The sequence below is a fragment of the Malaclemys terrapin genome, chromosome 8, assembly GCF_027887155.1.
Source record: "Malaclemys terrapin pileata isolate rMalTer1 chromosome 8, rMalTer1.hap1, whole genome shotgun sequence".
NCBI lineage: Eukaryota > Metazoa > Chordata > Testudines > Emydidae > Malaclemys > Malaclemys terrapin.
In genome coordinates, this window is record NC_071512.1 from 57,272,092 (window position 1) to 57,289,092 (window position 17,001).

At 46.8% G+C, this 17,001-nt stretch overlaps 1 protein-coding gene across 1 annotated transcript in view; it reads right to left on the bottom strand.

Moving 5' to 3' along the window:
* The window catches only part of NIBAN1 (niban apoptosis regulator 1), a 128,409-nt gene extending 113,803 nt beyond the window's left edge, over positions 1-14,606 (bottom strand). The window contains exon 1 of the mRNA XM_054037147.1: positions 14,338-14,606. Within this exon, the coding sequence (XP_053893122.1) occupies positions 14,338-14,392 (55 nt within the window). The 5' untranslated portion in view covers positions 14,393-14,606. The remainder of the gene's footprint in view (positions 1-14,337) is intronic.
* Positions 14,607-17,001: the final 2,395 nt, after the last annotated feature.

Genomic DNA, 17,001 nt, shown 5'->3' on the forward strand with positions numbered 1-17,001 from the left:
TCACAAAAATGTTGACTAACTCCTCAATTTTTATTTCTTCCATAATATATACCATTCTCTTCCTCTGCCCAGTGATAAAGACTGTTTCTCTGGTAACCGGTGCTAAGGTTATGGATGTGGCTGAGTTCCACTCACTCAAGACTGATTCCAGAGCCTCTTATGACCCTGGAAGAGACACTGGGAAAGTCAGGTACAAGAATATTACAGAATCCACTTTTAGGGCCTTCCCTCAATTGTTCATGTTTTCAGCTGAATGATTTTTTTTAAATGAAAGTTTATAATCTTGCTCTATAGCCAGGAAAGTCTTCCCAATAGTAACCAATGCTTAACTCAGCCTTACATAAAGCAGTCTCTAGCCAAATAGCAGCAACAAAGGTATGAATCATTTAATTACCCTCCTCCCAAACTTACCTTGCTTTAACTCAAGTGAGGTGGTGTTTAAGGAAAACTGCACCCATTTTGCTCCAAGCAACAATCTGAAAATGTAAGTGGCCAGAAACATTTCTCACCATGACTATACTGAAGCATGGTTTAAATTTAATTGTAACTGACACTTCTGAACTGAAGTGGGCTGTAGTCCACGAAAGCTTATGCTCTAATAAATTTGTTAGTCTCTAAGGTGCCACAAGTACTCCTGTTCTTTTTTCTGAACTGAAGACAGCCATCTTGTTAATAATGTCATTTGAAGCCAAAGGGGTTGCACCAGCGTAGTCGTGAGCTCAATTTGATCCCGTGTCTTGGTTACTCATAACATCAGCTAACATTCCGGGGTGAATTCTCCTCCAGTATAGATCCTTTGAGGTCAGTGGGGTTCTATCAATGTATCCAAGAGAAGAACTTTGTCCATATGGTTTATATATTGTAATATAGCATTAGCATAATTATGCAGTTATGCATCAATCTTTGGCTCATTTACATCTACCTCATTTGGTGAACAGCTAAATCATTGACAAGTTTCAGAGTAACAGCCGTGTTAGTCTGTATCCGCAAAAAGAAGAACAGGAGTACTTGTGGCACCTTAGAGACTAACAAATTTATTAGAGCATAAGCTTTCGTGGACTACAGCCCACTTCTTCTTCTTCCATTCTATATGCATCCGAAGAAGTGGGCTGTAGTCCACGAAAGCTTATGCTCTAATAAATTTGTTAGTCTCTAAGGTGCCACAAGTACTCCTGTTCTTCTTTTAGCTAAATCATTGTGTACCATTATGCTATTTATACAGATTGTAATCTCTTGTGGGCAGGAACCCTGTCTTCACAGAAGCCTGCAAAACACCAGTACACCCATTCTCTTATAACTTAGAGAATTTTTTCACTTGACCAGAGCTCGGAGAGCCGGGAAGCGATGTTTAAATACTGTAACCTCCATGTATTATGTAAGCCTTATGTACTTTGTAAAATATCAGTTAGAAATACTCTTAAAGAAAGTTAGAAACTGGATTACAGATTCTTCCACTGAGCTCCCATGCCACAAATTTTACAAAGACAAGTCGCAAGATGGCCACTAGTTTGCAGGATATCTGCCTACAGCGGAAGTTTCAGAAAATGCAGCACGTAAGGATATATCCCTTTAAGCCATGCATAAGGCACAGACTTGTCCCCAGCCCACAAAGAGCCCACTGCCACACCTGAAGTCTCTTTCGAGGCATAACTGTATTTTCTAAACATAGGCAAATCACAAACATTGTTCCTCAGCCCACCCTGAGCTACAGGTCCTACAGTATTTTCCCCCTTGTCTCTCCCAGTCCTTCCTGCTTCAGAGCCCACTGCAGGATTCTTCCATGACCTTTTAACAAAGCACTTTCTCCCAAAAGGCTCTTTTCCCACTACCTCCCCTCCCAGAGGTGGGGGGAGGCTGGTAGCCACTCCCAAGCAACCCATTCCCACTCTTAGCCCACCAACCTTATTGACAGCCTGGCTCTTTATAGCCCCAGATGCTGGCCCACCATCTTAACTGGCCAAACTGGGAGCACCGGTTCTAGCACAGGGGTGATGGACCTGCTTCATTTAAAGGGGCCAGCCACCCTGTGACACCACCATACATCTGTATACAAGAACCCCAGGACTGCTGGCAAAGTCAATCAGCATGCAGAACTTCTTACTGAGTGTGAAGCCTACTGGTGAAGCCTAGCCTATAAGGCGGTATTGGATGTGTTCCTGTGCCTGGATTTACTTCCTAGCAAATAGCATGCATCAGAACATAACAGCGAAGGTTAAACTCAAAAACAAAATTAATCTGGAAATTTTAAGAATTGAGTGCAGAGCTAGAGTCACTCAGTGCAACTCCCACGCAGCAACTGCAGTTCTGGGTCCATTGTCTTTGTTTATATTTGTTCTTTCCTCACCCATTGCCTAGGAGGCAATGCTCAAGTGTTTTCTAAGGTAGGATGCTCCTGCCTATCCAATATTCCTTTAAATCTTCCTTTTTATTTTCCAAACTCAACTTCTGTAGCAACTTCCAAATTAGCACCTCTTCTCAGAGAAGAATGGGCATTTTACTGTTCTTTGTTTAATTTTTGCATAAACATGAGAAGATGTGGATTGCTTTGGTGTAACAAAGCCTACGCTTTGCCACTGGACACTGATACGTTTGCAGGGCCCAGTGCCCAAACTCAAGTGCATCTTCCTAATACCTTCCTGAAAGAAAGAGAGCTACAGATGAAAAGTGCTATATATGAAATAAATATACATAGACAGCTCCAGATATATGTCACATTTTATACTATATCCTCAGTTACAATCCAGCTCACTTGCAAAAATTCAAGACGACTGATTCCCTAAACACTGCAATGCATAATTTGTACAGATTAAGAGAAAAAAAATCTCATCAGAATTTGCCAGTCTTTTGCAAAATTCTGTTCTACTTGCAGACATACAGCAAGTTAGAAACTGAAAGTATGTATTACAGTTTAACAGAAAGTCAAATGTACAGTCTGAGAACTACCCTGTAATCCCCTCCCCCCAAAAAGGCCCAATTTTTCATAATCTATTCCAATTTATTCTTCCATTCTCCAGTGTCCCTGTTAATGATTAAATTCAAACTGGCTCCCTCACTTGTTACAGCTGAATTCCACAGCTGCCTGTGTTCACCCTGCAAAAGCAGCCTTTCTTCAAGTTGCAAGGACCAACTTCTCTCCTCAATACCTAGGGGATTTGAGAGTATAACTCCAAAAAATAAGTTTCAGAGTGGTAGCCGTGTTAGTCTGTATCAGCAAAAACAACGAGGAGTCTTTGTGGCACCTTAGAGACTAACAAATTTATTTGGGCATAAGTTTTCGTGGGCTAAAACCCACTTCATCAGATGCATGGAGTGAAAAATACAGTAAGCTGAATATATATGACAGAACATGCAAAGATGGGAGTTGCCTTACCAAGTGGGAGGTCAGTGCTAACAAGCCAATTCAATTAAGGTGGAAGTGGCCTATTCTCAACAGTTGACAAGAAGGGGTGAATACCCAGGGACAGAAAATTACTTTTGTAGTGCTAACGAGGCCAATGCAATCAAGGTGGCACATTACCAACAGTTGACAAGAAAGTGTTAGTATCAGCAGAGGGAAAATTACTTTTTGTAGTGACCCTACACTCGGGTCCAATAAAAGCCCAAATAAATTTGTTAGTCGCTAAGGTGCAACAAAGGCTCCTCGTTGTTGTTTTGTTTTTTTTCCTGCAATAAATAACTGATTTCCCTATTTCTTCCTTGTGAATAAAGAGGAAAATAGGCCCCGTCTAGTCTCTAAAACCCTCACACACAGAACATAGTTCTATTTGGAAGTTGAGGATGTCCAACATCCTCAGAAGTTCATTGCGTTTAATTAATCATTAAATGATTAATTTCATCCTCAATTGTAAATTATACTTTTATTAGTTACATACTAACCTTATAGACAAAAACAATTACTAGGAGCCCATTACAAACAGAAATAACTAATAGTTTTCACAGCTGAAAGAAAATTAGCATTATAGGGAAGATTTGGTAGTGAAGAGTCAAAAATGTGGTATTCTGTATGGTTCATTACTTCATGCCAGATTCTCTACTCAGTTACAACTGTGCACCCCCACCTCATTCTATGGACAGAATTTTCAGAAGGGCTTAGCACTAGAGCTGTTTAAAAAATATATTTTTTAAAAACACATACAAAAAAGTGTTTTGCAAAACGTTTCATAAAAATGATCATCTGTCATTTTTTCCCAGCTTTGCTGGAACCAACACTTGGTGGTAAATTTTAAGAAGAGCGCAGCTCATATTTAGAGTCAGCTCTGGGTGCTGAACTACTTTGAAAGTCTAGCCCCAATTATGGGTGCTGGGTACTTGAAGTCTGCTCTTAAACCCTTTCAAAAATCTGGCCCTATAAAGCGCATATGGATTACTGAGCAGAATTTGGCCCATTAACTCTAAATTGGGAAACTGGTAAGACCTGCCAGGTCATCTTGTGCATTCTCCAGCTATGTAGAATTGTTTTCTAGACATTACACAAGTATTTTTTCCTTGTTAATATTAAATGTCTCAAACAATAAGGCGTCTGCTACTTTCCTTTGAAATCTATGGCATGGTCTATTAGATCTTGCTATCAAGAAATTTTTCCTTAATTTCACCACATTACTTCTAGTAATCTACTCCCTAGTACCACCCTAAATAATGCCTTTCCCTGTTGGGTGTTGCACCCACTATTAGACAAATTATGTTACACACACCCGGCCACCACTACAAATTTAGTTCAAGCTTAGTCAAGTTAGGTTTATAAAATGTTATAATTTTTCCACATAAATCAGTCCCTCCAGCCTCCTACTTATCATTGTCACTCTTTTCTAAACTACCTCCAGCTTGTTGACAACCATCTGCAATTCCTTCTTTTAGGGCCTGATCCAAGATCCATTTAAGTCGATAGAAAAACTTTCTTTAACTTCGGCAGGTTTTAGGTCAAGCCGTTAGCATTTACATTTCTTATATATTTGTCATTCTGACATCCTGGGGAACTTAAAAAAAATCAACTCTTTTAAACCTATAGTAAATTAAATACCCCCTTCCTGTGTGGAAGTAACAAGAAAACCCTACCAATTCCCAAGACTGCAAGCCACGGTAGTGCCCAAACTCTGCAGAGCAGTGTAAGGTATGGGGGAGCTGGATTTCAAGGAAACCTGTAGATCTCCAACGTACTACAAGGTAAGGGGAAGTCAGGACCCCAGTGAGCTACTAACAAAGAAAGTCCCAAAAATACAGAGTTTAAGAAACAACAAAATGGACAAAGCCTTTAAACTGAGGTTGCAACTACATATGTTCAACAAAAAATCTTATAGTATTAAAGCCCTAAACCCTTAAAAATATCAAACTGAACAGGTAAGGGAAGAGAGATAAATACCTAATTCCACTCTCAGTTCATATAATCTCTTAAATGTACATGTGTACAGGAAGTGGTGTTGGCAGCTCAGCAGTGATGCACTCTTCCTTCTGAGTCAGTACTGATCTAATACGTCAATAGGCACTGTGCTGCTGGAGGTGCCATCTTTTAGATGGTTGTGTTCATTAAGGATCCTATGCCACTTTCTATAAGATTAACATTGGTGTTAACCTTGATGTCTTGTCCAAATTCCAAATAGGGCAATTACACATGCATACATACATTCCACCTGCAGCCATAATTGGCTGTGATACACAGCCCTAATCCACTATCAAGTGTTGCTGTGTGCTATTAAACAGCTGCTGCTTTTCAGCACAGAGATTACTACTTTTCAGTGAGGAAAATATTCCTTTGGAGAGAGATTTTCAAAATCACCTAAGGGATTTGGATGCCTGCACCAGGGACTAACCCACTCTGGTTTCAGGTCATCCACTGCCACTCAGGTGATTCTGGGGCTCCCAGCAGTTAGGTTGCTGAGACAACTTATCTGGCTAAATCACAACAATCCAGAGTTGATCCAAAGGAAATGTAAATAACAGAATAAATAAAATAAATCTTCTACACTAGACAATGCCAGGCACAGCCCCTCTTCTTTTTAGGGTCTGCCTCTTCTTCAACACTCCTTAGCCCATCTGTTAGGCTCAGCTTTCAGTCCCCCTGGGCTGGAATCAGTCTCTTTTCCCCAGGGCCGGCTCCAGGCACCAGCTCTCCAAGCATGTGCTTGGGGCAGCACCTGGAGGGGGGCGGCGCTCACCCGGGGAGAGCGAGGCCCCGGCCGGGCTCGCCGCCCTCCCCCCGGCGCTCCGGCCACCGGGGAGAGCGGAGCCGTGGCGGGCTCGCCGCCCTCCCCCGGCGCTCCGGCCGGCCAGGGAGAGCAGGGCCATGGCGGGCTCTCCGCCCTCCTCCCAGCGCTCCGGCCGGCTGGGGAGAGTAGGACCGCAGCCGGGCTCTCTGCCCTCCTTCCGGTGCTCCAGCCGGTCGGGGAGAGCAGGGCCGCGGCTGGGCTCTCCGCCCTCCCCCCGGCGCTCCGGCCACCGGGGAGAGCGGAGCCGCGGTGGGCTCGCCGCCCTCCCCCAGCGCTCCAGCCAGCCGGGGAGACCAGGCCCACAGCCGGGCTCGCCGCCCTCCTCCCGGCGCTCCAGCCGGCCGGGGAGAGCGGGGCCGCAGCCAGGCTTGGCGCCCTCCCCTGCTGCGCTCCCCGCTGGGGACAAGGGGGCGGCGGGAGGCTTTTTTGCCTGGGGTGGCAAAAAAGCCAGAGCCAGCCCTGCTTTTCCCCCATTGTTGATGGGAATAAATGTACCCCCTCAGAACATGGCAATATAAGGGAACTCACCTTTTACTGTGGGTTCCCATCTCTGTGTCCCTAGACAACTGGGATATCCACCCCTGTACTGCAAGCTGCCCTGTCTTTTCTTCCCTGGCCTTTTTCCTATATGCTCAGCCTGGCCTTCTCACTGACCCTTTCCTGCCTATCCTCCTGCTCTTTAACAGAGCATCCCCTTCCAGGTCCACTCTCTCTGGGTTCTCCCTCACCGAACTCAAGCTGACCTTTTCATTTCCCTGGAGGCCTAGCTCTGACTCACATGCTCCCATCATATTCATCCTGGACTCATTCCCTTTCCCTGGGGTGTCGGACTACAGTTGGGCAAGTGTAGCTGTGCCCCAACCCATTAAGAGAGTCAGTTCCCCTGTAAGAATACCCTATTCTCATCAATTTCTAACGGAAACTGAACATCCAGATCTCTGAAGTGACATTGAAAACTCTACCCTATACACTTCTGTTACTTAACCCTCACAAAATCCTAGTGAGTGAAGTAATTACTGCATGAAGGAAAATACTGAGATCCTCACATGAAAGGCCCTATACATATATTTTTTCCATATGCATCTTGTTAGACATTTGTGACCTTCTCTCCCTGACCCAGCCCTCAGCATGGTGATCCAGGCCCTCATGGCTTTATGAAGAACAGGAGTACTTGTGGCACCTTAGAGACTAACAAATTTATTAGAGCATAAGCTTTCGTGGACTACAGCCCACTTCTTCGGATGCTGTAGTCCACGAAAGCTTATGCTCTAATAAATTTGTTAGTCTCTAAGGTGCCACAAGTACTCCTGTTCTTCTTTTTGCGGATACAGACTAACACGGCTGCTACTCTGAAACATGGCTTTATGAGTAACCTTTATGCTATACCTAGTGAGGATCATGTGCTAACTACATGTGCTAGTGAGGATCATGTGCTGAGCCATTACACACATTGAATCTATTTCCCCATGTTAAGTATCTTCACACCTTCTTGTCAAGCTGTCTGTAATGGGCTACCTTGATTATCACTACAAAAGTTTTTTCTCTTAATTAATTAGCCTCTTAGAGTTGGTAGGGCAACTCCCATCTTTTCATGTTCTCTGCATGTGTGTGTGTATATATATATATATATCCTTACTATATGTTCCATTCTATGCATCCAATGAAGTGGGCTATAGCCCATGAAAGCTTATGCTCAAATAAATTTGTTAGTTTCTAAGGTGCCACAAGTACTCCTGTTCTTTTGGCGGATACAGACTAACATGGCTGCTACTCTGAAACCTACAAGTAGAATGTGGACACTTGCCTATTGAGAGTTGCTGGCCACCGGGAATATATTGTATTAGCATTTCAACAACTACACTGGCTTCCCATTTGCATTCAGGTACAGCCTTAGGTGTTGACTCAGATGTATAAATCCCTCAGTGGTTTGGGACCTGGATATCTAATGGCTGGCCCCTGCCCCAGCTGCCACAATAGTTGAGTAAGTTGGGGTACTTGAGTTTACAGTCTCCAGATTTGATAATCCTGGGGCTGATAGCAGGGTGTTCTCAAAGGGTTGGACCCTTGTCTCTGGAATTCACTTCTCCAACTGGTTCATCAAGGCCTGAATTTGTTGACCTTTAGGTCCCAGTACAAGGCCTAACTTTTTTTTTAAGGGTATGACTACATTGCAATAAAACATCCCTGGCTGGCCCATATCAGCTGACTCGGGCTCATGCAGCTCAAGCTTCAGGGCTACAAAATTGCAGTGTAGGCATTTGAGTTTGGGCTGGAGCCTGGCATTATCATTCCCTTCTTATCTCTTGATTTCCTTCCATGCTATCCCATGTATCTGAAACCCCTTCTTGAGCTGGTTCCACCCTCTCTCCTCAAGGGATATGTCTACAGTAAAGACCTTACAGCAGCAAAGCTGTACCGATGCAACTGCTCTGCTATACGATCTCCCGCGTAGCCACTCTATGCAGACAGGAGAGAGCTCTCCTGATGACATAATTAAAGCACCTCCAATGAGCAGCAGTAGTGATGTCAGCAGGAGAGCATCTCCCACCAACATAGCACTGTCATACCAGCGCTTCTGTCCGTGTAACTTACGTCAGTCAGAAGGGTGTTTTTTTCACGCCTCTGAGCGACATAAGTTTTACCAATAAAAGTGATAGCATAGACATAGCCAAATTCTCCTTAAAATATTCTTCTTCCTGGAAGTTGCTATACTCTAGTACTCCCCTCAAATACACAAGGAACAAACAAAGCCCGGAACCGTGGAATCTACCAGAGTGTCTATTTGTAAGCAAAGTAAACCACATGATGTTACTATGTATCTTATTCAACCTTACCCTTACCACACATCACATCAAGTAAAAATGTGAGACAGGGGTTATCTTATTACCATGTTTGAACACGGAGCAGTGTAGATAAGCCCTTAGAGTCAGATCCCAAAGTCTTTACTTAGGGGCTCCTCTAAATGGAGACATTCAGAAAAATTAATCCAAATTAACTAAAGATGTGAATTTAAAGTGGATTAGTTAAACTGCATTAAACCCCCTGTGGACTCTCTCGTTCAGAATTAAAGTGGCCTTAATTCAGTTTGAATTCACTGTGAATTAAGCAACAGAGGGTCCTGTGGCACCTTTGAGACTAACAGAAGTATAGAGAGCATAAGCTTTCGTGGGTAAAACAGCTTTTGTGGGTAAGAAAGCTTATGCTCCCTATACTTCTGTTAGTCTCAAAGGTGCCACAGGACCCTCTGTTGCTTTTTACAGATTCAGACTAACACGGCTACCCCTCTGATACTGTGAATTAAGTAAACTAAATTAAGGCCACTTTAATTCTGAATGAGAGTGTCCACAGAAGGGTATAATGCAGTTTTACTAATCCACTTCAAATTTACACTTTCAGTTAATTTGGATTAAGTTTCCTGACTGTCCATGTAGACAAATCTTTACTTAGTCAAACTGCCACTGACTTTAAAAGGGATGGAATAAAAATGGAGTAAGAACCTCAGGATTTCGTCTTTAGGTTGTACACTCCTCAGAGCTGAGACTTCATCTTTTATCTGTCAAGCACCATGCACATTTGCCCATTATGGGCCAAATTCACTATTGGTGCAGAGGTCTGGCAAAGCCTCGTGCACTGCTGAAACCTCACATAGGAGTTGTATGGGTGACAGATGAGCGAAGCTGCTACATCAGGGTACCGATGAACCACCTCAAAATACTAAACTGATCTCTGCACAGAAATTTATGGGGCTGGTATGGAAGGTCAGGAGCTGCAGATACTAACTAGGCCTGCAAGCTGGAATAGTAGCCTAGCGCCCTGACACCGATTTGGGCGGTTGTGGAAATGACATTCATAATTACTGAACATGGTGCACTCCATCTACACAGAGCGCCAGACACTGGGGCTTTATGCCAGTGGAGTGTTTCCCCCTTTCTAAGTTATTCCCATGCAGTCTAGGATATGTAGCTGAATGCTTTTTGTAAATAAAATAAGACATATGTAGTACGATTGTTAAGCCTGATCCTGCAAGACTACTCATGTGAATAGTTCCACTGAGGTCACATGAATAAGTGTTTGGGTTTAATGTTATTTAGAAATTCACATGCTACTAGCATATAGTTTTATTGACAAAAAAAAAAAAAAAAAAGAAACCACAACAACAAAAGGGAAAAAACAGCCGACTCTTCTCATTTTGCTGTTATTTCTAAAGCCCTCCATTACCCTTGTTGTGAAAAACATTCAACTGACTTTCTAAAATTAAGCAAGATTGTTTTAATTGCTTGCCTTTCTAATATAAACACTGATTTATCGTCCTCCCTTTTCGAAAGAGAAGCATGGTCACATCCTCCCTGGTTTCTAGAAGAACTTGTCCCATGACCTCTACCAAAAGATAGCCATTGATAAACAAGGTCTGAATCTTGCAAACCCCCACCAAAGCCAACTGGAATATTGTTTGGGGTGCACTCGTTGGACTGGGTCCTAAATAGGTATCAAGAATTAAAGACATTCTTCCATCTTCCTCCCCTCTCCCACTAAAAGTAGTACTGTAGGCTGCTTTCTTCCCAAAATTAAAACAAATAAAAAATAAAAATCAAACATTATTCATAGCAGGAGTTTGAAGCAGGGACTGTTTAGTTACACAAAGACCCTTTCCAATAGATCACTGTATGCAGACTGAAAATGGATTATGGCCCGACTCATTCTAAATAAATATTTACTTCTTAACTGTCTGGCAATGGCTCTCTCCATTCCCCTCACAGACAAGAGTGCCAAGAGCAGAAACTTGCAAACGTTTTTGCTTTCATGCATTTAAAGGGCTCATATAAAACAATCTTCTTAGTATCTGCAGTAACTAGGTATTGGTCCTTTAAGAGACTCTCAATGCTCATCATCAGGTCTCAATGACCAAGAAGCTGAGATACTGGCTTGAAGTTGAAAATTATACTGGGACAAATCTTGCCCTCTTGTCCTCCCCCACTGTATGAATGGCAGGAAGGGGAGCCAAGGAGGAGGAGCCCATTGACATGTTTCTCGTGGGTCTGTCCTGTGCTGAGTCTATCCTCCACAGTCTGGAGGAAACTACCGGAACTGCAGAGGCAGCTGATCTCCCCCTCTTGCACATTAGGAAGCATACAAATCTTCCATGTAGCCTCCACAATTTGGCCCATCAGTCTTCATCTGATAGTGATTTATTCATTTTAAATCTTTCTAATTTGAGCAGACTCATGAGAGACACAGTTCATTATTCATTTTCCATGAGGTTCCTAAAGGAGTTGCAGTTCTACATTCTTACTCCAGCACAGATCACACCACAAACTAAATAATGCAGTGAACGCCAACTAAAATAGCAAACATCACTGAGCAGTCAGACTGCATTTTGTACCAAAAGGGTTTTGACTCAGTTGGCCGTGAACCAGTAGGACTCATACTGGCCTCAATATAAGTTTTGTCTCAGTACTGACTATATGATCCCCCCCCCCCCCCCCACACACACACACCTTTTTATACACATTTTGTTTAGCAAAAACAAATTTTCAGACATAAAATCGGCCACATAAACATCAGCTGTTACTACAGTGATGGGGGCATATATATATCTAGACAGACAGTAACAAAATGTTTGACACCTTTTTAACTATTTCCCTTTACAAGCAAATATATATATATATATATTCTGGAAAATTAAGCTGTCATTTTCTTTATCACTTTAACAATAAGCATATAAACACAAGTTTTGTAGCAGGTTTGACAATCCAGGTCCAGACTCCCCAAGTGGAGAACAAGAGGGGTTGAACCCCAAGAATAAGCAATTGAATCAACTGATTGTATACAACGTTATTGTGTATAAATATACATCAAGTAAGGTCTTTTAATAAAAGCTTGTAATGTTCTGTACTTGATGGTCATTGGGAAAGATGTTTGCAGATTATGGCTATGAATTTATGCTTGCATAAATGGCCAGGTCTACATTGCTACTTACTTAGGTATAACTGACATTGCTCAGGGGTGTGAATAAGCCACCCCTCTCAGCAACATAAGTTACACCAACCTAAAAGCAGGTGTCAATAGCTATTGCCTCTCACAGAGTGAATTTATTATGCCCACTGGAGAGCTCTCTCCTGTCAATATAGAGCACCCATGTAGTGCTTCTAGTGTAGGCTAGCCCTTTGCGTAGAACACTAATGGTAACTAGGGTGCAACTGCCACATCACTTCAGTGTGGGGAAGTAATCAGGCAGGGAGGGCCACAGGCTAGTTGCTTCCCTGACACTAATTCCAACAACCTACTATGGAACAACACAGGGGAAGACAATAGTGGACTATTAAAGTTAATTGAAAGACATTGAAATTGAAAAGAAAATCCCAGTCTTGGATAACTAAGGAAGGAGGGAGTTTCCCCGGCTCTGTATAAAAACAAATTCCATAGTCTGAAAGGCGAAAGGGGAATTTAGATAATATAGAAGTGTAAAGCCTGAGATTGCATCTTTATGTTTATTTTCTGTGTAACTTGTCTGTGTTTGCTTTTCCTTACTGTTTCACCTTTGATTCTATGATTTCTCTATTAAACAAACTTTTATTTTACCCCAAACTGACCTCTGTTGTGCAAACTGTGGGGAGTGTGTTTGCCAAAGTGAACTGATAGGTGGGGAGAGATTTCATTCCTTGAGGGGTGATGAGCCGAAGTGGAAAAGTCTGAATGCCTGGTCATTAAGAACTCAGGGAAACAGATTTGGGGGAACTCCAGACCAGAACAGGGGTTGTTGAAGTCATTCTGCAAGGAATAATTAGGTTGGTGGAAGGCAGAGTTTATGCTTTATACTTGTAGGCTGGCTACTGGTGTCAGAGCATAGTATTAAGGCACCCAACATTACAAGGCAGGTGGTGACAGAACCCCTTAGTGGTCTGGGTAACTCAAGTCCTTTCTGGATTATCTTTCTAATCCAAAACCCAAAGGAAACTTTATTGGCTTCAAAGGACTTTGCAAAATCGGGCTCTTAGGGCCAGCCTACAAAGCTGATAGTGCCATTTATAGGACCACAGAGTTGAGGTCTTGACATCAGGTGGACACTCTTTCCAGTTTCAGGGCATTTTGGCCCTCTCTGATTTCATTTGTTTATTTTTAGGCAAAGCATGGCCAATCATTAAGAGCAAAAAAGCATTATTATTGGCATGTGAAAAATCATTTGCTTTGAATCATGTTGGCCCTCTCTGAAGTGATCTTCCTCAATTCAGCACATGGTTAAATGCTTTGCTGAAGTCCCACAACTTTAATGGGCCCCAGACAGCATGGAAGGCATTTTCAACAATGGCAAGATGGTATAGTTCACATACTTTCAATATATGAATGATAATTATCCAGTCTCAACTGCCTGGTTTTATTTGGTTACCCCTAAAATTGAAAAGCCTCCATCTGGAGAGGGCGATGCAAGCAGATGTATTTACTTTCCAAAAACAAAAATATTTGCCTCCACCGGTACGTTTCCTGCCCTCCTCCGCTCCCCCTTGCCGAGTTTGCCTAATTTGTACACTAACTTCAGCCTGGGACTCTAGTTTACTGGGAGTCCCTCTGTAAAAGGGCACTAGCACCCAAACCCACCCATTCAGTCCCCTGTCCCAGTCCCAGGCAGAAAGGTCTGGGGCACTCTGTCATGCAGTGAACCTGCCATTCTAGCTGTGCTGCTTTCTGCACGTCTGGTCCTGGAGGCTCCTGAGAACAGGCTTTGCCTGATCCGTTGGCCGGTGCAGATACAGCAGGGTCGGTGCTCATTACAATGAGTTACCCAGCAGTATCAATTGCTCCTGCCTACCTCTCAGATCTCTCCAGTGGCCACTGTCCTGTCTGCCCGCTGCTTTCTGCAAACACCGAACACTTAGACTTTTAAGCAGCATCGATTCTCCCCAAAGCAGCCAGCTTCTCCCCCTCCCCTTCTCCTCCCTCCCCGGATTAAAATTCAGATGCAAACGTGGTGGTGTGGCCGCTGCCTGTCTCCTGTCACTGGGTCTCAGGGAGCATCCAGACTGGGAGGCAGCCAGCCGCCAAATACTTTGCAACTTCAGAACCGCCCCACGAATCGCCGCGTCCCCCCGCCTAACTTGTACCGACTGTCTGCGGGCAGGCCGGCAGCAGCGCCGTACGGTACCTCGGATGTAGCTGCATTTGCTCTCGTCCAGCAGGCTGGAGGCAGAGCCGCCCATGGCGCGGGCAGGGGCTACAGCGCCGGACACGAGCTGCGGGAAGGCGAGAGCGGCTCCGAGCGCTCCCGGGGCCGGTCTGCAGGAGAGGCGGCTGGCGTGGGGGAGCTGCGCGCCTCTTCGCAAGAGCCGCTCAGCCGCTTCGGATCAGGGGGGTGTTTTTCTCTCTCTCCTCTTCAGTCGGTGCGCAAACTTCCTCCGAAAGGCACCGCCTTCTCGTGCGCCTCCTCCGCTCCCCGGGCGGGAGAGCTCTGCTCGCCCCTGGGCTGGCTCCCCCATGTCGTCACTCACCTCTGTTCCCGCAGCTGGCTCCTCCCGCCCTTCTCCCTCCCCAACTTCTCCCCCCCTCCGCCCCGCCCCCCCACTTCCCTCCATTTCTTGCTGCCCCTTCAGGCTTCACGGTTCCTGCTCCCCCGCCCCTCCTGCGGCTTCCCCCGCCGTGGGGCTGTCACAGTTCAGCGCCACTGTCCCCCTCGGGGAGTTCGGGGGTCCCCCTCTCCGGGCCCAGCCCGTGAGAGAGCCTCGGAGGCGGGGAAACACTGCCGCCCTCCGCCAGGTAGCGGGGTGTTAGCCCGTTTGGCGCCGCCCAGCGCAGCCACAAGCAGCTGTGTCGTCCCCCCTCCCGCCAATCCGACACCCCCTGTCACACGCTGCCTGGGTCAGAACAAGGGCAAACCCGCTTGCACCAGGTGAAACTTCTCCCGCGTGGTGACTGAGGCTCCTTCAGACACTATATGTTCCCACACAGGAGGTATCAGAGGAAAAGCCCCCCCACACACACACACACACGTTCCAAGGAATGGGGGGGGGGGGGGGCGGAAACACACCCTATTTCAAGGGCAGATGTTTTTTTCCCAGAGGTGTGCTGGGATGCTATGGGATCCATGTGCCTAAATCTCCGCCATCACTGCCAATGTTACACTAAGGTTAAGAGCTTGGTCCTTAGTTTCAAAGCCCTAAATGGCAGGTGGGAAACCCGTCTGTGCAGGAGACAGGAGAGGGCTGGTCCCACCAGGGCCGGCTCTAGGCACCAGCACTCCAAGCATGTGCTTGGGGCAGCACTTTCCAAGGGGCGGCACTCCAGACCCCTCCCTTTTTTTTTCTCGGGGCACAAAAAGCCGTGAGCCGGCCCTGAACCAAGATGTTCCCTGTCAGCTGAAGCTTTCAGGCTGAGTTGGAACTGACACTGCAGTTCTGGCTGCAGTCGCTAGATGGCGCTCATGGCAGCCGGAGTCACACAGGCTGGACGGCAGTTCAGGCTGCCTGGCCGCTGGAGAGCCCGAGCGTCATCCCCCGGAGCTGAGCCTGGCTGCGGCGAGAGGGGCTCAGCTCTGGGGGATGATGCTCTGGCTCTCCAGCGGCTGGGCAGCCTGAACTGCAGCCCAGCCTGTGTGTAAGGAGCCGGGGAGGGAGGGAGGGAAGTGGGGCCCGGCATGCAGGGAGGGAGGAGGGGTCCTGCTGCCGCTGCTGTTCTGAGTCTCCCCAGGGCGGCGCGGCGTTTCCCCACCCGAGGGGGCTGTGCAGGGCACCGCCGGGCTGGGCAGGGGGCGCAGATCCCGGCTCGCACGCTGACAGGGCGAGTGGCTGGGCTGCCTGAGCTGCTGCCGCCCCCTCCTGCTCCCGGACCCAGCCCACCGCGCATCTCTCCCGCCTCAGCCCCGCGCTGCCTGCCCTGGGCGGGGAGAGGCAGAGCCAGGCTCCGAGCGGGCAGCGGGGGATACTGCCCTGCTGGGGGACCCCCGCGGCTCAGGCACCTAGGAGTCAGTGTCCGTCCTCTCGGCTCTGCCTGCACGGGGCTGGGGAAGCAGCTCTCAGCACCTGCCCCTCTCAGCCCTTGCACCCCCCCATCCCACTTGCAGCCCCTCCACTTGTACCTCGCCCATCGCTCCTTCGCTGCACCCCTTCCCCTTGTACTCTCCCTTCACCCACACCTCTCCCCTTGTACCCTCCCCCAGCCCTCCCACACCTCCCCCTTCCCCTGCACCTCTTCTCCCACAACCCTCCTGATACCCCCTCTCCTCCTCCACAAGTACATCACACCCCGCCTCTCTGCCAGTGTAGAGCCCCCAAGCACCTCCACACCCACTCCTCTGCCTGAACCCTCTTTACTAGTTCCCCATCCCTTTCTGGGTACAAGGTTTGAGGGTTAGTCCCTATGCCTTCCATATGCATTTGGAGCACTAAAGATGGGGTTGCGGGGGCGAGATTTATACTAAAGTGAAATAAAAATAGGAGAAACGGTTTGATCCGCACTGCAAGTGTAAACGGGGATTGCTGTGGTGAACAAGGAGGTCATGTTTGGGGGGGGGAGCTCAGGGCTGGGGCGTCAGGGGGTGCGGGTGGGGGAGGGCACTGGTGTGGGGGGGGAAGAGCCCAGGGCTGGGGTGGGGGGCAGCCAAATTTTTTTTTTGCTTGGGGCGGCAAAAACCCTAGAGCCGGCCCTGCTGGGAGCCTCGCTGCTTACCCCGACCCTGCCAGCACCGGACCGGCTGGAGGCGAGGGGGGGAGCAGGCGGAGTCAGCACTGGTGTGGGGGAGCCCAGGGCTGGGGCGGCAGGGGGTGTGGGTGGGGTGGGGTTGGGGGAGAGCCCAGCGCTGGGGTAGTAGGGGGTG